Source organism: Dothidotthia symphoricarpi (genome assembly GCF_010015815.1).
Source record: "Dothidotthia symphoricarpi CBS 119687 unplaced genomic scaffold P153scaffold_3, whole genome shotgun sequence".
NCBI classification, from domain to species: domain Eukaryota; kingdom Fungi; phylum Ascomycota; class Dothideomycetes; order Pleosporales; family Dothidotthiaceae; genus Dothidotthia; species Dothidotthia symphoricarpi.
In genome coordinates this window covers 1,617,992-1,641,636 of record NW_022985010.1, presented here as the reverse complement: position 1 = coordinate 1,641,636, position 23,645 = coordinate 1,617,992, and the positions used below count along the sequence as shown (strand labels likewise).

The 23,645-nt window shown below is 52.1% G+C and overlaps 8 protein-coding genes across 8 annotated transcripts; 5 read left to right on the top strand and 3 right to left on the bottom strand.

The window, feature by feature from the left end:
- Positions 1–1,184: 1,184 nt before the first annotated feature.
- Positions 1,185–3,138, top strand: P153DRAFT_161019 (pisatin demethylase). Its single transcript, XM_033662266.1, has 4 exons — positions 1,185–1,689; positions 1,738–2,109; positions 2,160–2,948; positions 2,999–3,138. The coding sequence occupies exons 1-4, from the start codon at positions 1,384–1,386 to the stop codon at positions 3,092–3,094; spliced, it is 1,563 nt and encodes a 520-aa protein (XP_033528020.1). The 5' UTR covers positions 1,185–1,383; the 3' UTR covers positions 3,095–3,138.
- A 1,644-nt stretch (positions 3,139–4,782) lies between these two features.
- On the top strand, positions 4,783–6,099 carry P153DRAFT_332636 (uncharacterized protein; the record flags this gene model as incomplete). Its single annotated transcript, XM_033665520.1, has 2 exons — positions 4,783–5,661; positions 5,731–6,099. The coding sequence occupies 2 exons, from the start codon at positions 4,783–4,785 to the stop codon at positions 5,902–5,904; spliced, it is 1,053 nt and encodes a 350-aa protein (XP_033528019.1). The 3' UTR covers positions 5,905–6,099.
- An 85-nt stretch (positions 6,100–6,184) lies between these two features.
- P153DRAFT_281759 (uncharacterized protein) lies at positions 6,185–6,898 on the top strand (the record flags this gene model as incomplete). The annotated part of the gene is made up of 1 exon (XM_033663157.1): positions 6,185–6,898. One exon carries the CDS (start codon positions 6,185–6,187, stop codon positions 6,896–6,898), a length of 714 nt encoding a protein of 237 aa, XP_033528018.1.
- A 52-nt stretch (positions 6,899–6,950) lies between these two features.
- Positions 6,951–8,475, top strand: P153DRAFT_332635 (uncharacterized protein; the record flags this gene model as incomplete). Its single annotated transcript, XM_033665519.1, has 1 exon — positions 6,951–8,475. The coding sequence occupies exon 1, from the start codon at positions 7,003–7,005 to the stop codon at positions 8,473–8,475; it is 1,473 nt and encodes a 490-aa protein (XP_033528017.1). The 5' UTR covers positions 6,951–7,002.
- Positions 8,441–9,658, bottom strand: P153DRAFT_308696 (snare-like protein). Its single transcript, XM_033664714.1, has 5 exons — positions 9,582–9,658; positions 9,430–9,525; positions 9,277–9,346; positions 8,823–9,211; positions 8,441–8,763 (listed from the first exon to the last, which is right to left on the bottom strand). Exons 1-5 carry the CDS (start codon positions 9,600–9,602, stop codon positions 8,728–8,730), a joined length of 612 nt encoding a protein of 203 aa, XP_033528016.1. The 5' UTR covers positions 9,603–9,658; the 3' UTR covers positions 8,441–8,727.
- A 302-nt stretch (positions 9,659–9,960) lies between these two features.
- P153DRAFT_363787 (Sec63-domain-containing protein) lies at positions 9,961–16,501 on the top strand. The gene is made up of 2 exons (XM_033667448.1): positions 9,961–10,331; positions 10,383–16,501. Exons 1-2 carry the CDS (start codon positions 10,010–10,012, stop codon positions 16,043–16,045), a joined length of 5,985 nt encoding a protein of 1,994 aa, XP_033528015.1. The 5' UTR covers positions 9,961–10,009; the 3' UTR covers positions 16,046–16,501.
- Positions 16,052–19,482, bottom strand: P153DRAFT_308692 (TPR-like protein). The gene is made up of 3 exons (XM_033664713.1): positions 18,887–19,482; positions 18,691–18,832; positions 16,052–18,620 (listed from the first exon to the last, which is right to left on the bottom strand). The coding sequence occupies exons 1-3, from the start codon at positions 19,452–19,454 to the stop codon at positions 16,202–16,204; spliced, it is 3,129 nt and encodes a 1,042-aa protein (XP_033528014.1). The 5' UTR covers positions 19,455–19,482; the 3' UTR covers positions 16,052–16,201.
- Positions 19,483–20,155: 673 nt separating this feature from the next.
- Positions 20,156–23,509, bottom strand: P153DRAFT_393428 (TPR-like protein). Its single transcript, XM_033671232.1, has 3 exons — positions 22,886–23,509; positions 22,696–22,837; positions 20,156–22,632 (listed from the first exon to the last, which is right to left on the bottom strand). The coding sequence occupies exons 1-3, from the start codon at positions 23,334–23,336 to the stop codon at positions 20,229–20,231; spliced, it is 2,997 nt and encodes a 998-aa protein (XP_033528013.1). The 5' UTR covers positions 23,337–23,509; the 3' UTR covers positions 20,156–20,228.
- Positions 23,510–23,645: the final 136 nt, after the last annotated feature.

Here is a 23,645-nt window from a genome sequence, read left to right as displayed (position 1 = left end):
CTGGGTCGACCGCATCTGGATCTTGGGCTTGCATGCACTGTGAGATGCATACACAGTAAGCCGTAGTACCATAATAGCTGCCGACTGCCCAACCGGAAGAGCTGTGGATATGATCAGCAGAACCATAGTCACACAAGGTTCTGAGGACCATTATCATCATTCGCCCTCGCAAATACAAGCTGACGAGTATGGAGCAACAGCTTCCGATCAGCGTAGGTCAGAATTAGTTGTTCCAGTCTTTTTAACGAAACAAGTGAAGAGAGCATCTCGAATGAACATTTCATCTCAAGTCAAACGACATTCTTGGACCCAGGGCGTCGACAGCTTGATCCTTGTCAGCAAAGTCAGCCCTAATGCAAGGCGAACAGCCCAGGTCACGACAGTTCCTCTGATTTGTCGAAACTGCATAGCCGCCCTGCACACGTTGCTTATTCTGACCGGTAGCTCTGATTGAACTTCAGCTGGCAAGGATGCCGTTCTGTAAGCAACCAAAGCATGTGCGTAGGACGCAATCTAGAAGTAGAGAGTGTGGTGGCGTTGAAAACGGATGCCGCTGGAACCGTTGTTTCTTTGCCTCGCCAATTCGCGCATCTTGTCGCGCTTGCGTAAGTGGGCAGATACCGGTGAGCAGAGTGGTGTATAATCCACTGTCAGTATCTCGGGAAATTGTCTAGGAAGTTCCGTATCTGCCTCATGGACGCGCTTGACAAGCCCTCTTTACTACTGATACATAGTAAACCGCAGTCCATATCAGCAAGCAATGGTGGTGCTCACGGCTACGCCGACGCCCTGTAAGCGGCTGGAAGCTCTCGGTGTACGAATGTGGCTTCCAAGAAGGCCAGAAGACCGAACAGGACGAATGGCAATTCAGCCGATGATGACAGCACGCGACGAACCGAAAGACGAGCAGATGGAACCACACAAGATAGGAAGGACGACCCTACTGGCAGCCGGACAGAATGGTGGACGTGGCTGGCTGAAATGACGAATGAGCCGAGACGCAATGCCTCCCTTGGTGTGAGAGTGTGGGGTATGGGAAGTGGGGAGCCTTCGTCCGCGGGGAATGTGGGACGCCAAGAGGATCTCCGTATCACTCAGGGAAGGCGCGACAACAACACTTAGGGGGATTAGTCAAAGCTTATCGCATATTATCATCACGCTCAAAGTCAACCTCATCACGATGTGACTCGACAGTCAGCAATACGTTGGCGAATTTCTGGTGCGGGAGAAGATCGTGCATATGCGGAATGATGACGGAATTTGGGACACTCAACCCCTCAGGATCTCGGCTGTGACCCAGTAAGCCAGAGACAACTAGAATATCGCTGGTGGCTGCCCTAATGTCTTACAATGCATTGATTGTGGATAGCATCAGCGAGCAAAATGATTGGAGATATTGTTGGTTCGTTCTCATTATTCACCATCGTCGCGGGTTGCGTGATCGTACTTGCTGTTCGCCTCTTGTACAACAAGTATGGGACGGGTCTACAGCATGTTCCAGGCCCGTTTCTGGCAGGCTTCACTGATTTCTACCGCTTGTTTGTGACTTGGGGTCGGCGTCCCCAGCAGTGGCATATCCGCCTGCACCAGCAATATGGCGATTTAGTGCGCTTGGGGCCTCGTACAGTTTCGTGCGCAAGCAACAAAGCAGCGAAGAAGATATACGCACTCAATGCTGGCTTCATAAAGGTATAAGAGCCCCGTGAGCTAGAATGTAATTGCTAATCTCTCCAACAGTCTGATTTCTACCTGGTGCAACAGACTCTTTCTAATGGCGTTGCTCTAAAGACCTTGTTTACTTCAACAGATGAAGCCTTCCACGCGAAGTTGCGGCGAGCTGTCAACAATGCATATGCCATGACTTCGTTGGTACAATTTGAGCCGCTTGTAGATTCTACTACGAGTGAATTCCTAGCGCAGATGGAGGAGAGATATGCGAATAGAAAGGACAGCAGTGGAATCGTTGATTTCGGCGAGTGGCTACAGTTCTACGCCTTCGACGTCATCTGCGAGCTTACTTTCTCTAAACGAATGGGATTTGTCGACCGTGGAGAAGACGTCGGAAATATCATATCAAGCCTTGAATGGACGCTGCGATACGCAGCGGTGGTAAGTCGTTACAGCGCGTGATGCGCGACTTGCACTGACGATGGTATCAGATTGGTCAAATACCTATTCTGGACCGTTTTTTCCTGAAGAACCCAGTTCGTAGATGGATGAGTTCGCAAGGTTTGATTCGAGCCTCGCCCGTAGCAGAATTTGCCAAAGAACGGATAGCGGAATCTAAAGCCAAACCCAAAGGTGCTGTCGATTCAACTGCTGTCGACTCGATTTCACGCCGCGACTTATTGTCCCGGTTTCAAGAAGCACATAAAAAGGACCCAGACTTTATAGATCAAGGCCGTGTCCTTGCACTTACCGCTGCCAACATGATTGCTGGCTCAGACACTACAGCCATCTCGCTGAGAGCAATCTTTTACAATCTCATTCGCAACCCTGACAAATTGGCAAAACTGAGAGCTGAGTTCGATGATGCTGAGTCAAAGGGTGCATTCTGGCATGGAGATCCACTCGTAAGATGGAATGACGTTCGCGACCTACCATACTTGAGTGCAGTCATCAACGAGTCGTTGCGGACTCATCCGGCTGTGGGTCTGCCTTTGGAGCGCATTACGCCAGCAGGCGGTCTTCAAATCTGCGATACGGTTTTACCGCCAGGATCAAATGTTGGCTGCAATGCGTGGGTGCTTCATCGCGACACTGCGCTATGGGGTGCGGATGCAGACAGCTGGAGGCCAGAGCGATGGATTGAAGCGAGTGAGGCGAAGAAATCGGAAATGAAGAATAGCATGTTTGCTTTCGGAGCGGGCGCGAGAACATGCATAGGAAAGAACATCAGCTACCTGGAGATGTACAAACTGGTACCTGCAGTATTGCACAGCTTTGATGTGAGTCACTGGTTCTGGTATGTATGTATACGTGCTCATCGCGACTGCAGATCGAACTGGCATACCCCGAGAAGGAGTGGACGCTTTGCAATGCATGGTTCGTCAAGCAAAGCGACTTCTTTGTGAAGCTCCGTTCGAGAACATAGTGACGATTGTAAAGCCTGCCGCAGTGGAACAAGACGCTCAGGTGGTCGGAATTATTGCCAAGCTAGTTGTCGAGCAGTCCTGAGGTCATCATACGAATCGATCGCTAGTCATTGAGTCTGGGGGCTGAGTGAATGGGGAAGGCTGTGACGCTGCCCATTTCGGCGAAGTTCGTATGCTAAGCGTCTTTACATAGCACCAAACTACCTTAGTGTCTTGTGAGTTGTATTCTATAAACCTACTCGTCGATTGCGTAAGGGTGCACACCAGGCGCTGCAAAAGAGCTAGTGAAGGCATCCACGACTCAGCCTCAATATCTACACCGGTCACATCCTCGACAAAGGGCGTGCCTGAAGGGTTCTGATACCTCTGTACAAGGGTACCCATGAGGGAGAAACGATCAGGGTCGCTTGAATAGATTGAAAATTACAGTCTGTATCTTGGAACTGCAACTCCCAGTGGTGGAATTTGTCTTGTTCCACTATTTCCCATGTAATTCTTGAGTAAAGTAAGACTGGCGGATGGAGGGGTACGTGCTGTATAAGCCCGAAAGCTCAGGCTTACTTATTCGGCCTAATCATTGCGCCTCGAAACGCTTATTGATTAGCGCACCTGTCTTCTACCTCGTACACTCCTTAAACGCTGGAACTCTGCTGTTGAAACATATTCAGACTCGTGTAACTGGAATAAATCCCCTGTGTACGACAGCTAGACATTGATTACCTCGGGAGTGAGGTGATTGGCTACACGTGATGATCAGCCGCTCCTTCCCGAATGAGTCAAGCCAAATTTTGGGCAGGTAGACATGACGCACGGAACCTGTCGATCTCACCACCCAACCCTTACTAACTCGTACACCCCACAATCATTCATACACTTCACATTCATCCCACTCGAGCCAACAATCGGCTTGTAGGACACAGCAAACAACGAGTAGCAAACTCGTCTCCACGTATCATCAATAGCAGGAGGACCTGCCCCGCTGCGACACATTAGTCGCTCACCCCACGTCGGCTTCCGAAATTCGGTACAGACGAACGAAAACGCGTTCGCACGACAAATTTCTGGAACTTTTGAAAGAGCAAGGAATGGATTTTATCTGCGTTAGAGTTATGGCTTTTTCGTGGTACTCTAATCTCCCGAACGTTGGAAAGTTTGGCGACATTATCGGCACTCGCCACCTGGTTTGAGCCCAGCGCCAGAAAAACACGCTACATCGACATTCCCGAATTTCACAGCAAAAGACACAACACCAACAGTGTCACATTCTGAAGAAACACCGAAAACGACGCCTGTGACCTGGGGCCTTTGCGACGCGTGAAACAGCCATTCGGGCCGGCACGATCAGCACTCACTCTCACGTGGGAACATTGTGCACACAACACGCGACAGTCACAGCGCAACGTTGTCTTGGAGCACATTTTCTCTCGTCGATTTCACATTTTACAGACCTTGCGAGCGCGACAAACCCCTTCGCGCCAAATTCACCTGTGCGTAAACCTAGGATAAGCGACTCATTGTAGTGACGTGAGCCGTACCTCGAGATATTCCTTCACCCGCCCCTTATCCGCGCGAACTGAGTATAGATCACGCACCTCTGCTAGTATAACCGCGGTTATTACTGGTAAAAGGACGAACTCGCAAACAGTCTCAACCGTTACGAACGCGTCTCGGTAGCGACATCACAGCCATGTCCGCGACAACAAAGACAAGCGCTCGCGCGAGGCTTTGCATCTCCGCGAGTATCATCTTCTCTTCGCGTGAACTAAAACAATACCGACGATGGCAGCGCCTATACACGACACTCGACTCCGCGCAGCACGGCTACGTCCCTACAGCGATCGAATACGAGGAGTTTCAGCAATGGCTCCGAAAACAGGATTCGGGCTACTTCTCTGATATCTTCGAAGATGTTTCGAGTCATGTCCAACCGATCAAATCTGGTTCAAGGACGTGCACAATCGAGCCTCCGGTCGCATATCTCTGCCGACATCGTATGCACCCTTTTGATGCGGGCACCTTGAAGCCACGATGCCCTGTCTGCACCATCGACGTGCACCTCAACTACATGAATGTCCTCACTCGAACACTCCAAGGCGCTGGTGGACGAGCCCCATCCTGTACCCTCCAAGCATCGGAACATCAGGAGAACGTATACCAAGTGTGGAGCTTGGAGAAGCTCTCGACAGTGCAACAACTGTCGAAACTGGAACAACTGGCGGAGCAAGAAGCACAATGGTCAGCGAACCACCCAGAGCAGAAGTATGAAGATATCAAGACTGCAAGACACGCATTGGAGCTATACTGGTCCGAGATGGGTACATGTAAGGAGACGAAGTTACCCAAGAAGAAGATACACAGTGTCTCGTTCACCAAGGACACCGAGGATGGTCCGGGACGGCCACAAGAGTACTACTGGCGACGCTCACCGCGTTACGAATCCGGGAAATACACCGTCAGCAAGTCGGATGAGGAGCAGGCTGAAGCTGGTAGCAGACATGTCTTCGGTCAGCACCGGGAAGAGGAAGACAACGTCTCTGAAGACTCAGAAGACTACTCACAGGCGCCCGTGCCCATCTTGCTCGAAGCAGCACAAGAGGATGCAGCAACTCAGGACCTCTTCCAAGAGGCGGAAGAGGGACTGAGAGATGATGACTCATTTGACGAGGTTCCAGATGATGATGGCGATAGCGACTGGGAAGACATCGAATCCGACGACGAGGATGGCAAGAAGCGCAACGGCGTTGAGCGGGACTACGTCTTTTTTGAAGAGATGGACGAATGCAATTTTGTTGTTTTCGGGGAGGACTAATCAAGGCTGGATTTGCGAAGTGTATGTGAGTGTATCGACGTCAGAGTAGCCATCCTTAGTACGTGAACGATCACCATCAATGACATAAATTTCTCAACACACATTCACGAGCTAGTTGGTGATGATCCTTCGTCCTCATGTCATTTAACAACACGTAAACGACTACACACTAGCTTGCCCTCGCCTTCGTACCGGTACACACTCTCTATGCACCATCTCCACTTACACCCTTGAAAACACAAATAACAATCCCACACACACACAAACATACACTCAAACCATGACCCGCCCGCCCACTCCCTCCACCCCTCCACCAACACACCTCCTAACCCTCCTAACCACCCCCTCCTACCCCGAAGCAGAATCCCTCTTCCGCCGCCTCGCCAGCACCCGCGCCCGCGTCCACGGCCCCACCTCCCCCGACACGCTCGACAACAGCGCCGCCCTCGCCCTCCTCCTCAGCCTACAGGCCAAACACGAAGAAGCAGCGTACCTCCTGCGCGGCGTCGTAACGGCCCGGACGCAGAGTCTGGGATCGACGCACGACAAGACAGTGCAGAGCGTGAACTGGCTCGCGGAGGTGTTGCTGCGTGAGGGGGATTTGGCGGGTGCGGAGCGCTTGTGTCGGGGGTTGTTGGACGGGGGGGTAGAAGGGGAAGCTGTGTTGGATGGTATGCATATCCTCGCTCAAGTGCTGCTAGAGCAGGGTCAGCTGGGGGAGGCGGAGCGGGTGGCGCGGAGGGTTGTAAAGGGCAGGGAGCGTGTGCTGGGGGTTGCGCATGTGGATACGTTGATTGGTGTGCATACGCTTGCGCGGGTTTTGGCTGCGGGACGGCGGTGGGGAGAGGCGGTGGAGTGCTTTGAGTGGGCGTGGTGTGGGATGGAGGGTAGGTTGGGGGGTGAGCATGTGGATGTTAGGGAGTTTTTGGGGGATTTGGAGAGGGCGAGGGAGGAGATGGGAAAAGGAGTGGAGGGGGAGTGTAGTATAGTGTAGCGACATGCATGTGTTACGGTCATGTGCTGAGTGTGTTTGTCTCGCTTTCACTCTGCGTGACTAAGACAAGCGGGTGCGCAGGTTTCTAGCAAAGTCATGCACCTATGTGTTCATTCACCCACGTAAAGCCATATACCCCCGCCACTCGTCGAACCTCACTAAACATGAGCAGAATACCTGTCCCCGCACCACCCACCATGGAACAGAACCCCCACATCCAAGCCTCCGTCCTCTTCCACCCCATAGACCTAGACGAATACGCGCAGTGGCGCGACCCGCACGAGAACTATGGCTGGACACCGCTCCCCACAGCCTTCGAATACGCAGATTTCCTCGCGTGGCGGGACGCCGAAAAAACGCGAAAACCTGTGCCCCTCATCGACGCAGAAGCAGAAGCACATTTGAACACCGGGGGCCAGATCGCGATTACATGCGGCCATGCGGTGCACGCGGGACATCCCACGTTGGGCGAGAATGGAGCAAGCGAGGGGCAAGAGGTGGAGCGGTGTCCGAGGTGTGTGGTGGATGCATATGTGCAGCTACTTGGGGCGTTGAGGGGGCGGTGGGACGAGGCTGGGGGACCGTGGAAAGAGCAACGGGTTGTGCCGACTGAGCAAGTGCGCAAAGCGTATACGCGTACGAAGACGGAATTCGCGAACGCAGTGCAAGAGTTGGAAGATATTGCCGTTGCGGAGGTTGAGTGGGAGGCCGCGCATCCAGCGTATGATGTGCAGATTGTGGGGAAGTACGCGGCTGTTGGCGCACTGCAGGATTACGTCGAGCGTGCGCGATTTGGGTTCCCGGCGGAGTTTTTGGACGAGAGTGTGCTGCCCAAAAAGGTTAAACCGAGAAGGAGGAATCTGAGGGTGAGGTTTTCGGGCGATACACCGCAAGATACACGGCACCGTCCTTACGAGCTCTTCTCCCGCAACTGCATAGCGTACGAACCCGAAACGCATGCCTGCGTCGACGAAGACGGGTGGGAAGACCACGGGCTCGCGCATGATTGGGAGTTCAACGTCAAGCAGTGCAGGGTGTTGTTTTGCGATAAGCCTCCCGAACGGCCAGATGTGACGTACCGCGAGCTCACCGCGGAGGATCATAAAGAGCGCATGCTCAAACATGTCCAGACGTGGCTCGCCATGATGGATCCGACATGGGTGGTGGGATGGACGGATGTCTTGAGGACGACGACGGATATGTTCTTTGTGTGGAAGAGGGATGTGAGAAAAGGGGGCCCGGATGAGTTTGACTGTTGGGAAAGGCAGGCATCGTTTGTGGGGACTAACTTGGAAGCGCATGCACGACTAGTTGGGGATATTGATGAGGATGATGAGGCTGGGAATGTGGGGATCAAAGAGCAAGATGAGGAGGGGCAAGGCATGGTTGGAATTGAAGCGAGTCTCGAAGAGGACGACTTTTGGGATCCGGAGGATGACGATATGGTTGTCTCGGACTGTGAAGACGAGAAAACAGAAGCCGGAGGCGAGAATGCTGTTACTCCCCAAAGCCCAAGAGAACAGGAAGACGGTATGGTCGATGAGGGGTTAGAGGATGATCACGAGATGGAAGAATGATAGCTGAATGTGACTGAAAAGGAAAGGATTGGTGTTGGTTGGAGTAAGAAGTGTATTGGAAAGGGATGTAGCGCTGACAACTTTGTGAGTGTATACCTACCGAAATCATTTGAACACCACCAACTGCAGGCTTGAACATGAGAAACATCAAGACGGAATATGACTTATTCAAAAGGGACGCAACGCGCTGGAGTCATTTCAAGTATTGGATCCAACAAAAAACGCCGTACAAACCAGGACATTACAAGCGTTTCACATGACGATGCAGCAAGAGTTCTGCTTCTTGGCCTGCGTGAGGAGTCAGCATCCATGCCTGTGAATGTTTTTCAAAAGCACAAGATACATACTTGTGTGTAGAACATCTTGCTCTGTGCACTCAGACCGTCGCTCTTTGCGACCAGATTATCGATCTTCTCTCCGCGCTCCAAGATGCTCTCGATGGTGTTGTGCAGCACAATCTTTGTCTCGTCGAGTTCTTTCTGGATCTTCATGATGCTGTCGGCCTGTTGCGGGTCCTGGTACTTCTTGATGTAATCGGCGAGCTCTGGAAAGGGGAACGACTTGTTCTCGATGTTTTCTTTGGTGACGTTGGCGTAGGCGGAGCGTGGGTACTTGGACAGGAATTCGTCGACGACCTTGGACAAGACTTGATGAGCGACAAGCGAGGGATATTCTAGGTCGGTGATACATATGCCGCAAACGCCTTCTGTGCGGCCATAGGCGTGGAACATGTATTCTGAGGTGATCGCGTTAGTCTGCTGTGTGTCGACGACGGCCTGCATACTGCCAGAAGGTACGTACCTTTCTCCTCAACATCTTGTCTTTGCGCTGGTTGTGTTCGCTCAGCGACCTGACTTGCGAAGAATGCCACCTGAAAACGTTGTCAGCTCGTGGGCTCGTCACGAGGTTTTGATTCTCGCGCCCGTGTTTGGATGGAAAGACGTTGTGACGTACGAACTCGCTGATGCTCGATCTTGTGAAGCGACTGTAACTTGTAAGGTCTGACACGGATGTCAACGGGACCGCGGGCTTGGTCTCGTTCTTGAAAATCTGGACATGGTCGTTAGATGCTCGCGCTGGGATGCGGCGGTGAGAGCAGCGCTTACTCCGATATAGATGACCTTCATGATGGCGATAAGTCGGGCGAGAACTCCGAGGTAAAGGAGAGGATGAAGGGTGAGATTTTGGTGAGGTGGTGGAACAAATGGGTGCCTAGCTGTTCGCAATCGTGGAGATTTAGCTATCGTCCAACTCACCTCCAGCCGACCGACGAATGCGTGGCGCGCAGGCGCGCTGCTGAGGTAATCGAGCTAGCGGCGGGGGTGGGGCGAGTGGATCCCAGCAGTCAGATCATCATCGACCTCGCCAAGCATTCAAAGAGAGGCAAACGACCCGACCAGGAAGGTGGTACTCACTCACCTTCTGAGAGACTGAAGGCGGCCAGAATAACAGTTCCATCAACCTCAAGCCTTTCGAAGCCATGTCCCCGTCTGTGGAGGATGCTCAGTCACAATGGCTCGAGCAGCTCGACGCAATGCGCAAGGCAATTGCAGAGCTGAATCTGCCTGTCGACACTGAAAAGACACCAGCGTATGGAGATGACCTGGACTTCGATGACGACGACTTCTCTGGGACAGTCAGTGGCGAGGATATTTGGGATATCATCAGCGACGAATATGAGGACGAATACAGCAGCGACCACCTCGACCAGTATGCGGAAGCCTCAAATGGAAGCGGTCTCTACGACCAGCAATGGCTCACAGAAAAGTGTACTGGTGTCGCTCAAAGAAGTTCTGGCTTGGAATCTGGAGCTCTGAAAGAGCAAATCTCGGCCATCTTAGCCAGTGACAGCAATAGTAGGTCGCTTGTCTCTACAACTTGAAAGCCAAATTATTGACATAAAAAAGACGAAGAGCTGCAGATGATGCTGGCAGATATCGTAGGCTACGAAGAGCTGGATTTGGTGGCCGATCTCATCTCTCATCGAAAGGACCTCATGCGGTCCTTGCATGATCCTACCCCTGCTCAGAAGAACGGTCTCGTAGATCGCCTCCAAACCAGAGCTGAGCGTGAAGAAGCGTTGCGCAAGCAGGACTGGGAACATAAAACTGCCACTCTATCTTCTGCAGTGAACCGCACAGGACCTCAGTATCCGCACGTCTATCAGTCATACGCAGCTGGAAACAAACTCTCCGCCTACGGAAAGAAATACGCTCTCCCTCACGACCACACGCATTACGATGACAACCTCTACGAAGAGTACGGAATCCCTGCCATGCCAGTCGGCAAGGTCGGGACTGGCCAGAGCCTTATCGAAATCAAAGACCTCGACGGCCTCTGTCAGCGCACATTTAAAGGCTACACAGCGCTGAACCGAATGCAGAGTCTAGTATATCCAGTTGCATACAAGACGAGTGAGAATATGCTCATTTGCGCACCAACTGGTGCAGGTAAAACGGACGCAGCCATGCTCACCATTCTTAACACTATAGCGAAGAACATCGTTCCAAATCCAATTGAGGAGCCTGATGCCACCGACTTCACGGTCAGAATGGAAGATTTCAAGATCATCTATGTTGCGCCTATGAAGGCACTCGCTGCTGAAGTAACGGACAAGCTTGGAAAGCGCCTGGCATGGCTAGGCGTCAAAGCTCGCGAACTCACTGGAGACATGCACCTAACCAAGGCTGAGATCTTGGGCACACAGATCATCGTTACTACGCCAGAGAAGTGGGACGTCGTGACGAGAAAGAGCACCGGAGACACTGAGCTCGTGCAGAAGGTGCGTTTGCTGATCATAGATGAAGTCCACATGCTGCACGATGAGCGTGGTGCCGTACTGGAGAGCCTGGTGGCGAGAACCCAACGACAGGTTGAAAGTACACAGTCTCTCATCCGAATCGTTGGTCTTTCTGCTACTTTGCCCAATTACGTCGATGTCGCCGACTTCCTTCGCGTGAACAAGATGGCTGGTCTGTTCTATTTCGATCAGTCGTTTCGTCCAGTTCCTTTGGAGCAACACTTCATTGGCGCGAAAGGAAAACCAGGTAGCATGAAGTCTCGAGAGAACCTGGAAAAGGTAGCCTTCGACAAGGTCGTCGAGATGCTCAAACGAGGGCACCAAATCATGGTTTTCGTGCATTCGAGGAAGGACACAGTCAAGACAGCACGCATGCTATATGACCGAGCAGTGGACGAGCAGTGTTCCGACTTGTTTGATCCAACAGATCATCCGCGCTACGACGTTGCTGTGCGCGACATGAAGCAATCCAAGGGTCGGGAGCTGCGAGAGCTTCTAGGGAAAGGCATGGGTACGCATCATGCAGGAATGCCTCGATCAGACAGAAACCTTATTGAACGACTTTTCGCCGACGGCGTCATCAGAGTGCTTTGCTGTACAGCTACCTTAGCTTGGGGTGTCAACTTGCCTGCTGCCGCTGTTCTTATCAAAGGAACGCAAGTCTACAACGCGCAGGAGGGAAAATTCACTGATCTCGGTATTTTGGACGTCTTGCAGATCTTCGGTCGTGCCGGTCGACCTCAGTTCCAAGACACGGGTATTGGTTTCATTTGCACAACGCACGACAGACTCGATCACTATATGAGAGCCGTCACCGAACAACAGCCTATCGAGTCCAGGTTTTCTGCGAAGCTCGTAGACAATCTCAACGCTGAGATCTCCCTAGGTACGGTCACCACAGTTTCAGAAGCTGTGCAATGGCTTGGCTACTCGTACTTGTTTGTTCGAATGCAGAAGAGCCCTCTCATGTATGGCATCGAATGGGCGGAGATCAGAGATGATCCGCAGCTTGTTCAGAGACGCCGCAAGTTGATCATGGATGCCGCTCGAACCCTGCAGCAAGCACAGATGATCATCTTCAACGAGGTTACTGAAGACCTTCGAGCAAAGGACGTAGGCCGTATTGCTAGCCAATACTATGTCCAGCAATCGAGTATCGAGATCTTCAACACCATGATGAGGCCTCGCAGCTCAGACGCAGATGCGTTAGCCATGGTCAGTATGAGCGGCGAGTTTGACCAGGTCCAGTCACGCGACACAGAAGAGAAGGAGCTTTCTGCACTTCAAGAGGAAGGCTACGTTATAGCGGACGTTAAAGGTGGCTTTGCGACACCTCACGGCAAAACCAACATTCTTTTGCAAGCTCATATCTCAAGGGCGAGACTTGAAGATTTTACGCTTGTCTCAGACACGAACTATATCACCCAGAATGCTTCTCGTATTGCACGAGCACTGTTCATGATTGCGCTTAATAGGCGCTGGGGATACCAATGTCTCGTGCTTCTCAGCCTCTGCCAGTCGATCGAACACCGGTGCTGGTCCATAGAGCATCCGCTTCATCAGTTCGACCTACCACAACCAGTCTTGCGACAACTCGACCAGAAGTTCCCCTCCGTGGAATCGTTGCGCGATATGGATCATTCTGAGATTGGAGATTTGGTCCACAACAAGAAGATGGGAGGTGTCATCTCCAAGATCCTGGACAATTTCCCCACCCTGAGCATCGAATCTGAGATTGCTCCTCTCAACCGAGACGTGCTTCGCATCCGCTTGTGGCTCACGCCGGAGTTCAAGTGGAATGACAGACATCATGGAACCTCTGAGTCTTTCTGGATCTGGGTTGAAAACTCGGAGACATCCGAGATCTTTCACTACGAGTTCTTCATCCTATCCCGGAGAAAGCTCTATGACGACCATGAACTCAACTTCACAATCCCTCTTTCGGATCCCCTGCCTACGCAGATCTATGTGCGTGCCGTGTCAGACAAGTGGCTGGGTGCGGAGACTGTGCATCCGATCTCCTTTCAACACTTGATCCGTCCAGATACGGAGAGTGTTTACACAGATCTTCTCAACTTACAGCCACTACCTCTCTCTGCTCTGAAGAATCCACTTCTTGAGGAGGTCTATGCGCAACGCTTCCAATACTTCAATCCTATGCAATCACAGATTTTCCACTGTCTGTACCATACCCCGGCCAATGTCTTGCTTGGATCGCCCACAGGTAGTGGCAAGACCGTCGCTGCCGAACTTGCCATGTGGTGGGCATTCCGCGAGAAGCCAGGATCGAAGGTTGTCTACATTGCGCCCATGAAAGCACTTGTTCGAGAGCGAGTGCAAGATTGGGGCAAGCGCTTGGCCGGGCCGATGGGATTGAAGCTCGTCGAGCTGACTGGTGATAACACGCCCGACACTCGCACTATTCGCGACGCCGACATCATCATCACAACGCCTGAGAAGTGGGATGGTATCAGTCGTAGTTGGCAAACGCGTGGCTATGTCCGGCAAGTCAGCTTGGTCATCATCGATGAGATCCATCTTCTGGGTGGTGACCGTGGCCCGATTCTTGAGATCATTGTATCTCGTATGAACTACATAGCCTCGCAGAAGAAAGGCTCTGTTCGTCTCCTCGGCATGTCAACTGCTTGTGCCAATGCGTCGGATCTTGGAAACTGGTTGGGTGTTAAGGAAGGCCTGTTCAACTTCCGTCACTCTGTCCGTCCTGTGCCACTGGAGATCTTCATCGACGGCTTTCCACACCAGCGAGGCTTCTGCCCACTCATGCAGTCGATGAACCGACCAACGTTCCTCGCTATTAAGGCGCATTCTCCAGAGAAGCCAGTCATTGTATTCGTGGCCTCTCGACGACAGACGCGACTTACTGCCGACGACTTGATCAACTTATGCGGTATGGAAGACAACCCTAGACGCTTCCTTCACATGTCTGAGGACGACCTGGAGGCCAACCTTGCCCGTGTCAAAGATGACTCACTACGCAGGGCATTGAGCTTTGGAATTGGTCTTCATCATGCTGGTCTCGTTGAGACGGATAGATCGCTGTCGGAAGAGCTCTTCGCAAACAACAAAATTCAGATTCTCGTCGCTACCAGCACACTCGCTTGGGGTGTAAACTTGCCAGCCCACCTTGTTGTCGTCAAGGGTACACAGTTCTTCGATGCGAAGACGGAAGGCTACAAGGACATGGATTTGACCGATGTCCTACAGATGCTGGGTCGTGCTGGTCGTCCCCAGTTCGACTCTTCCGGTATTGCGCGTATCTTTACGCAAGACGCGAAGAAAGAGTTCTACAAGCACTTCTTGCACACTGGTTTCCCTGTCGAGTCGTCGCTCCATAAGGTTCTTGACAATCATTTGGGCGCCGAAATTTCTGCGGGTACTATCGCCACAAAGCAAGATGCACTCGACTATCTGACGTGGACATTCTTCTTCCGTCGTCTCCACAAGAACCCCTCCTTCTACGGTCTTGAGATCTCAGCTGAGGAGCACAACACCCTTGTTGCGCAAACCATGGCTAACGATTACATGGTTGAGCTGGTAGAAACCTCGCTCAGGGAACTTGACGAATCATCCTGTGCTGCAGTCGAGCCTACCGGCGAAGTCGATCCTACTCCGCTTGGAAAGATCATGAGTTACTACTACCTCAGCCACAATACGATTCGCTACCTAGTGAAGCACGTCAAACGCGACGCCACCTTCTCTGACGCACTATCTTGGATCTCGCACGCTACCGAATACGACGAGCTGCCCGTCCGCCACAACGAAGACCTCATTAATGCCGAGCTATCAAAAGCCCTCCCACTCAAGGCCGACGACTTTGGTCTCCCACTGTGGGACCCGCACGTCAAAGCCTTCCTACTCCTCCAAGCACACTTCTCACGCATCGACCTGCCCATCTCAGATTACGTCGGCGACCTGAACTCCGTTCTGGACCAGAGTATCCGTATCGTGCAAGCATCCATCGACGTGCTGACCGAACTGGGTTACCTCTCCTCCTGCGCAACAATGATCACACTCCTGCAATCCATAAAATCAGCTCGCTGGCCCACCGACGGCCCCCTATCCATATTCCCCGGTGTTGACGTCGACAAGGAAAAGGCACGTCTCGAGCACCCCAAACCCAGTCTGAAGACGCTCATCGAGACCACCACTGCACGGCCAGCCGCGCTGGAACAAGCCGCGAAGCTCGCGGGCGTTGCTCCCCCTGCTGTCAAGCGCTTCGTCGAGCCTGTCCCCCGCCTACCGGTCTTGAAACTCGATCTCGGTACTGTGAACGCGATCACGCTGAGTGTTAATATCACGCGACAGAACCCTGCGCGCATGACCCAGGGCGGTATACGTATCTTCGCCCCGCGCTACCCCAAGCCCCAAACCGAAGGCTTCTTCGCCATCGTCTCGTACTCCAGCACCGACGAGATCATTGCACTCAAACGCGTCGGCTGGAGCGACCCCAATCGTAGTCAAGGTGGCTTTGGGCGCGGTGGTCGTGGTGGACGCGGCGGCAGACAAAACGGCGGTGGAAGTTCAAAACTCTCTGCTTCAGCCAAGGTGTCGTTGCCGCCTGGTGCACAGGGTAAGAAGGTTGATGTCGCTGTGTATAGCGATTCGTATCCGGGTATGATGTGGAAAATTAGCGGGATTGAGGTCCCTGAGGCGCCGGTTGTGGATGCTGCTGGGAAGGGGAAGGAGAAGGAGGGCGAGAGCCACAAGGGGAAGGATATTGCGCCTTCGGGTGTGGAGTATAAGTGGTGAGGTGTGGGAGTTGCGCAATGATTCTATCAAGACAAATGTGGCGTATCTCTGGTTCTAAACGTCAATAGTAATACATTCGTGATTGTAAGCCCAGTCAAACCCCCCTCTCCCCCCTTATTCACTCATTTCACTTCGTAAATCCATGGTCGGCACTCATCACGCAAGAACACCCACCATCTCCAACCTACCCATCCCTAGCTGCATCGCCCCGTCCGACCTCGAAGCAAACTCTTCCGCTCCAGCCATCGCATCCCCACACCCAAAGTCAAGCTGCGCATTCTCCGCCACAGCACTCTTGTTCCGCCCCTCAATCTCTTCAACCCGCTCGCGAAGCGCCGTATAATCCCTCAAATACTCCTTCGTATCCTCATGACTCTCGCCCTGTGCTTCCACCGCGCCCTCATACGCCGTCTGATAGAGACGTAGCGCCTCCTCAAACCGGCCCAGTTTCTCCAGTACGCCGCCGAGTACCCACGCGCTCTCCAGCGTATCGCGATGCTGCGGCCCAAGCACGCTAGTCCGGCGCTCCAAACAATGAGTACCCAGTGTTTCGGCCTCGTCGAGTTTCCCCGTCTTGCATAGAAGGGCGGCTAATTCGCTCATCGGCTGCAAGGCCTCGGTATTATCGGCGGCGTACTGCGCGTCGTCCAAGGTGAAAGAGCGACGGTACATGGTCTCTGCCTCTGCGTATTTTTGCTGTTCGTGGAGGGCGCGCGCGAGGTATAGGGCGGTTTTCTGTAGGCACCAGTGCTGGGGATGGGTGGGGGAGAGCGTTCGTTCTATCTCCGTCATGGCTTCGCGGAAGTAGGATTCTGCGTCTTTGTAGCGACCTTCCAGGAAGAGTTTTGCGCCGATCAGGTTCAGCTCGTTGCACCATTTGGAGTGATTTTCGTCTCCTATGCCCTTGCTGCTTGCTGTGTAGGCTTGCTTCCAAACAGTGTGGGCTTCGGCGAAGCGGTCTTGGCCGACGAGGAAGGTGCCGCGCTTGTCGAGGGCCTTTTGGGTGCTTGGGTGAGCGGGGCCGAGGGTGCGCAGGCGGGCGTCTAGGGCTTGTATGTGAAGGGGTTCGGCCTCGGAGGTGCGCTTTAAGAAGCGGAGGCTGTCGCCTAGGTGGTCCATTGTGTCCAGCGTGCTGGGATGATCGGGGCCCAGCGCGTGTTTCTTGAGCATGAGGACGCGACGATGTATCTTCTCTGCCTCGGCTTCTTCACCCATGTGGAAGAGAATGATGCCTCGTTCTGTATTGGCTTCTAGCGTTTCTGGAGCGCTTGGGCCGAGAGAAATTTCAAAGGCTTCGAATGCGATGCGGTACATCTTTTGTGCAGTGTCGAAGACGGTTCGCTGATAGTAATAGCTTGCTACTCTTGTTGTCACGGATGCCCAGTTTGAAAGGGACTGCGTTGAAGTGTCAGAGGGCCGGTAAGGAATCGCTGCGTAAGCGTGAGCGAGCAATGGTTCGCATTTGGCAAATTGACCTTTATCTGGGTTGGGGAAGTTGATGTTAAGAATCGAGATGAAGACGTGGCTCCATACATTCAACTCGTTGTACTTGACAAGCCATTTCTTTGTGATGAACTGTACCAGTGGATGCATTGAGAAATGGTGGCGATCATTGTTCAATTTGATGAGGCTAAAGTCTCTCAGCATGAGCATATCATCTTCGAAGTTAGACGGTAGCGACTTGACGTATAGAGGTTGCTTCTTTGTCCGGCGCATGCGCGGCCGACGTCTCCACCAAGTCTTGCGGGTTTTCGGCAACGGTGCATTCACTTCTTCCCCGTACTGTCCTTGGAGAAGCGCTTCCGGAATGTCCTGACGATCAAACAGACACATCAGCGACAGGAGCCTAGCAGCTGAGGGTGCTGTCTTGCGAACGTACTCAAATGTAACGCTCCATGTAGCGACGATGGAGTTGGACCTACGAGCATCACGACGCAGTTCCGGTGTGCTCTCGTCCAACAAGCTTGCGGATCGCTCATCACTGTCCCTCAACTCCTTCAAGTACTCGGTTATCGGTAACGATCTTCTGCTGATGTTTGCTGCAGCCTGGGATATGGGAAGTGGTATATAGCCGAGAGTTTCGATGAGTAACTTCATGTCACTTTCGCTGTGGTTTCCCTCCAAATGATTTTGTAACATGCTCCTAGCTTCGTCTTCAGTCATTGGTTCAACTGTAGTAATGTGCCGATAGTTACACGTGACTTGAAATGCAGCATCACGACTTCTTGATGTGACCAAGATAGATCCGTTCGACGATTGTGGTAGATAGTCGCGTAGCTGTTTCCCAACATCTGACCCTTCGCGGTTTGGCAAATAGTCCGTAAAGACAGTTTTGTCATCGGCATTGTCGATTATCAGCACCCAGGATCCATTTTGTTCGTTCCGTAGCCATTCGTAGACGAGTTTGAATATATCAGCATTCTTAGTGGTCGCTTCTGTGATTTGCACCGCTTTGGCGATTTCTCGGTAGCCTGCCTCGAACTTGGCACTGTTCTCGGCATCTACCCAGAACACCCACGTCTCAGGAGAGGTTTTCCGTACCCGAAACCCATATTCGATGGCGAGCAGAGATTTACTAATGAAAGTAAGATCAGCATGAATCACAGAACAGCCCGTAAGAAACAAAAACTGTGGTATGTGCTTACCCAATGCCGCCTCCACCGACAAGCGCTTGTCGTGAGCCGGGTCCTGTCTTCGACAAAATATCCGCGAGCACCGCCCGCTCAACGAAATCGGCGTCCTGTCCAAATGGGCAGACAAATGTTGGAGTAGGTGGGGGCCGCAACACTAGAGGCATCTGTCAGTTATGCAATCCAAGAAATGCGAGAGTTTGCTACATACCAACCAAGTCTCTGCTAGAACTGGATACAACACGCTCCAGTGTCAGCATAGCCACATACCCCCTTATCACCTCTTCCCTATGTTTGACCTCGCCATCGTACCGAAAACTTGTAACAGCTTTCGTCACGCGAGCGACAGTCGTCGCATTCTTTTTCGGCAATACTTTATCGATGATATCTTTCAAGGCTTTGATCTGCTCTTTGCAGTCTTCGATGATCGGGTTGAGCGCCTCCGTACTATCATCAGGTACCAACCCATCTTTTATAGCCAGATCAATACGTTTAAGAGAGAGTGTTAAGATCGGCAGTTCTTTTTGTAAAGACTGAAACCCTCGGGGTAATCCTTCTGCTGTAGATCGAAATTCGTTGATCCGTGTGAGTAACTCAGCAGTGATTTGGACGACGGCGAGGATGTTGGCTGCAAGACCAAATGCTGTAAGTGGATCCATAGAATATTTGGAGGATGCTGGCTCGAGTGGGATGGGTTCGAAATAAGGAGGCGGACAGTGACAACATAGGCATCGCGGGGCAACCTCTGTAACATGCCTGCCGGCGGCAAGATGCAGCATGTCTGTGGGCGGCGCAGCGAGGCTGATGCACACCATGTTGTTTGACAAGGGTCAAATTCAGTCGCAATTCGCTGCCGGCGCGTACGACGGAAGCGTGGGGAACATCTTGTGCGATACGCCGGGGACCAGTCCCGAAGTGGGGTAGGCGCGCACCAACCCTCGGGTGCAGCGCATAGCCGCATTCGATGGTCATCTGGCCCCTGTGGCTGAGGTAGGTTTCTGTGGCTTCGTCGATGGCGTATTTGGGTTTAGGAGGCGAGGGTTGGGTGCAGGGGGACGGGGGATCGGTGGTATCCGATGGTGTTTGATCAAGAGCGAGGTCGTGTGGTGGGAGAGCCATGCGGTGGTAGTGAAGTATCAATCTCTCTGCCGAGTTTCTTGATTTTGTAAGTGGTCAAAAAATTGGGATTGGCAGGCTGATAGTTGAGTGTGGTATTGAAAGTGGGAGAGGGTGTTTCGCGGCTATGAGAGAAAAGAAACCCCACTCCAAGTGACGGTGGATGTGGATGTACTTCGATGTGTCTAGTTCGATCCTTCTACGGGTCTGAAACTTCGACGCAGTGTTAGTACGGCATGGCACACGTTCGAAAGACTTGGTCGGAGATTGCTAGACACAGTTTGCTAGTTTAGAGTGAATTACACATGTTGTATGTGCACGTAATCTGTCTTGCAAGATGTAGCATGTGATGCAAAATATAAGTCTAGATTTGAAGACATTAACTATGTAGCGAGAGCTGCCCGTATCATAGAGATATACTCCATCTCCCCTTTAGCTTAGACTGCAATAGGTACCGGTGACTGGAAAACCAACATCCCCGGCGCCACGCTCGCCAACTCCAATGCATTGTTATCGATCACACAATACCCCTCTTCCCCAGCCCACAAAATCCGCTTGTTCTTCGCTGAGTTTAAGTCGTTCAGAAACTCAATCGTATCAGGATGCTCTGGGCCCAACTTCTTCTCAGTCCCAACATACGCTCGCTCATACAACAACGTCGCATCCTGGAAGCGTTCCTGCTGGGTCAAGATATCCGCCAGCGTGTGCACACCGATCAGCGTGTCCAAGTCATCGACTCCAAGCAGCTTCTCTCTCTCTTCGATCAGCCGGCGACCGACCTCTTCCGCTTCGACGAGTTTTCCTTGTTTTGAAAATACTTGGGCGAGGTTGTCCATGCTCCACAGTGCCTCTTCGCGCGCCTTGTTGTCGAGATCGGTAAACACGTCTACAACACGTTGGTATTGCTGTACCGCCTCATCGTAGTTGCCTTGTTTGTCCAACGCTTCTCCGAGGAAGTTGATGCTCTTGATGGTCTCAGCGTCGTGGAGCCCAGATCTTTGTTCCCTCGTCGTGACGACCTGCCGATGCAGCGCTTCAGCCTCGGTGAATTTTCCCTGTGTGTGTTGGAGTACCGCAAGCGCACGCATATTTTTGTACGTGTCGTCTGATTCTTCTCCGAAAGCGGCCTTGCGTATGTCAGACACTTGTTGGTGGAGCGCTTCGGCCTGTTCGTATCTTCCGTTGTTGACGCTACTGAATGCAAGACCACCGACCAGGGACTGCAACTCGATGTGTTCTGGCCCAAATAGGTTTCCTCGTCCTTCAATCACTCGCGCTTGCATCAGCTCGCCCTCTTGCCACTTTTTCTGTATGTTGAGAACCCCGCCTAGCCCATGAGCGCTGTCCAGAGTATCGATATGATCTGGGCCTAGCAGGACCTGTCGCCCTTCCCATGCTCTTCGAAGAAGTATTTCTGCTTCTGGATAATTTTTGAGTGTGACGAGAACAGAGCCGAGGTGATGCAAACATCGTAGTGTATTTTCGTTTCGTTCTCCCATGTGAGCTTCAAACGTAGCCAGTGCCGTACGCCACAGGTCCTCGGCTGTAGTATAGCTGCCAATGACACTTGGAAACTGTGCGACTCTTTGAATGAGGGGTGTCCACACTAACAGTGCAGGCCTATCGATAGGACGGTACTGCGCGGCTTGTTGGGCGTGCGGGAAAAGGTACTGACAGATCTTCCAATTGTCGTGTTCAGGTTGTGGGAAAAAGTCGCTCATTATTGCGACGTACCTTCGCTTCCATACCTCTAATTCATGATTCATTTCGAGCCATCTCCTGGTAGTGTACTGTACCAGACCATGCATGTTGAAGTGTTGCCCGTCCGCGTTTGTTTTGATCAATGAGAAATTCGTGATTGTGCGCCAGTCGGCGTCAAAATTACATTTTCTCTCTCTTCTGTGTTGTCTCTTTTCCATGGGTCGCTTGCGTTTATTCAGCCGCCGTCTCCGGATTCGTTTCCACCATGAGAGGCGGGGTTGAAGTGGGGCTACTGCTTCGGTAGCTTCCTCGCCGTATTGGTCGGTGAGAAGCGCTTCCGGAATCCCCTGCCGATCGAACAGGCACATCAGCGAAAGGAGTCTTGCGGCTGAAGGATGTGTCTCTCGAACGTACTGGAATGATAACTGCCAGGTTTTGACAATTGAATTTGACCTGTGAACACTTCTGTTGGATTCGTGTACACTCTCTTCCAACAATCTCTCCGTGTCTTGATTCGGTTTTGCAAGGCTCTCGAGATATTTGGGTATGGTGACACGCGGATAGTTCAGACTGATAAAAGCGGCAGCCTGAGATATAGCGAGCGGAATGTAGTCAAGGGCTTTGACAAGCTGTACAAAATCATCGTTGGCGTAAATATCGTTGGGCTTGAGTTTGCTTTTGAGTAACGTGATAGCCTCCACTTCATTCATCTCTTCGACATCGATATGATAGTTGAGATTTCCAGTGATCATCTGTGCTGCCTCTCTACTTCTCGAAGTAAGCAGTATCAGCCCGTTTTGCGAACGCGGTACGAATTCTCGGATTTGAGGGGCTGTCCAACTCCCATCATCAACCGTCGGAGGTTGTGCCTTTGGAGATGGCGCAGTCAGTACGTTTACGTCGTCCACGTTATCGAAGATCAGAACCCAGGGTCCGTTCGTCTCGTCATCAAGCCAATCGCGAACGAGAGTGAGCACATCCGCGCCTTTCTCGTCGCACCCTGGAAGGCATACCGCTTTTGCGATCTTCCGGTAATCTTCCTCAAACGAAGTTATCTTTTCAGCATGTACCCAAAACACCCATGTCTGGTGAGAAGCGTCTCTAGTTTGGTGTGCGTACTCGATCGCTATCTGAGATTTACTACAACAGGTATCAGTAACTGATTCTTGCTGAGCAATCAGCTGCTGCTGAAAAATAACCTACCCGACACCACCCATACCAACGAGTGCAGTAATAGATCCAGGCCTATTGCGTGAAGTGACTTGATCTAAAGCATCTCGGTGTACAAAGTCTTGATCTCGTCGGAAAGGACAAGTCGTTGTTGGGATTGGTGGAGCCTTTGCTACTGCGCGTTTTTAGTAACGCTTCTCGTCTGGAGTGAGATGTTACGAACAAGCTGAGTCTTTCGCAGCTGCTGAGATGATGTGATGTTGCGTCATTGTATCCATGTACATGCCAATAACTTTGTCCATCTCTTGAACCTCGCTATCGTATTTGACGCTCGCGACAGCCTTCCATTTTCTCGTCATTCCAGAATCGCCGATCTTAGGCAAAGCTCTATCAATTGTCGAATCCAGTTTCGCGATTTGTCTGGAGCACTCCTCCACGGCAGGCGCGAATGCCTCCCTCGTACTCTCGGCTATGGATCCATTTTCCATAATTTGCTTCGTTTTTCTTAACGCGTCAATTAAGATGGGTAATCGGCGGCTGATGTGCGTGAACGCTTTCGGGAGACCACCTGCTTCCTCGCGAAAGTCCTCAAGACGTTTGATGACTCTGACCCCTAAATCAACAACCTGAAGGATGCTGGCCACAACGGCAAGAGTCGCAAGTGCTTCCGCCATGGTATTACGGGTAAAGTTGAAGGATGGCTAGTTTGGATGTGATGGATCATGGGCAAGGGAACAGCAGCCTCGATATACTTGGCCATTGCGAGGTACGCTCCTCGGAGTATGTGACGGGCGGCTCGAGGATGCGAAGGTGCGGGAGGCGCAGTAGGGCTGAAACAGGTCATAACGCCTAATACGGGTAGCAGCCGGGGCAAATGTTAAAGCTATTCGCTGGCTGGCGCGTAAGACGGAAGCGCGAAGAACAACTCATGCGATACGCTGTGGGGTATGATTCTGATTCGACATACCACCTGCAGGTCGACG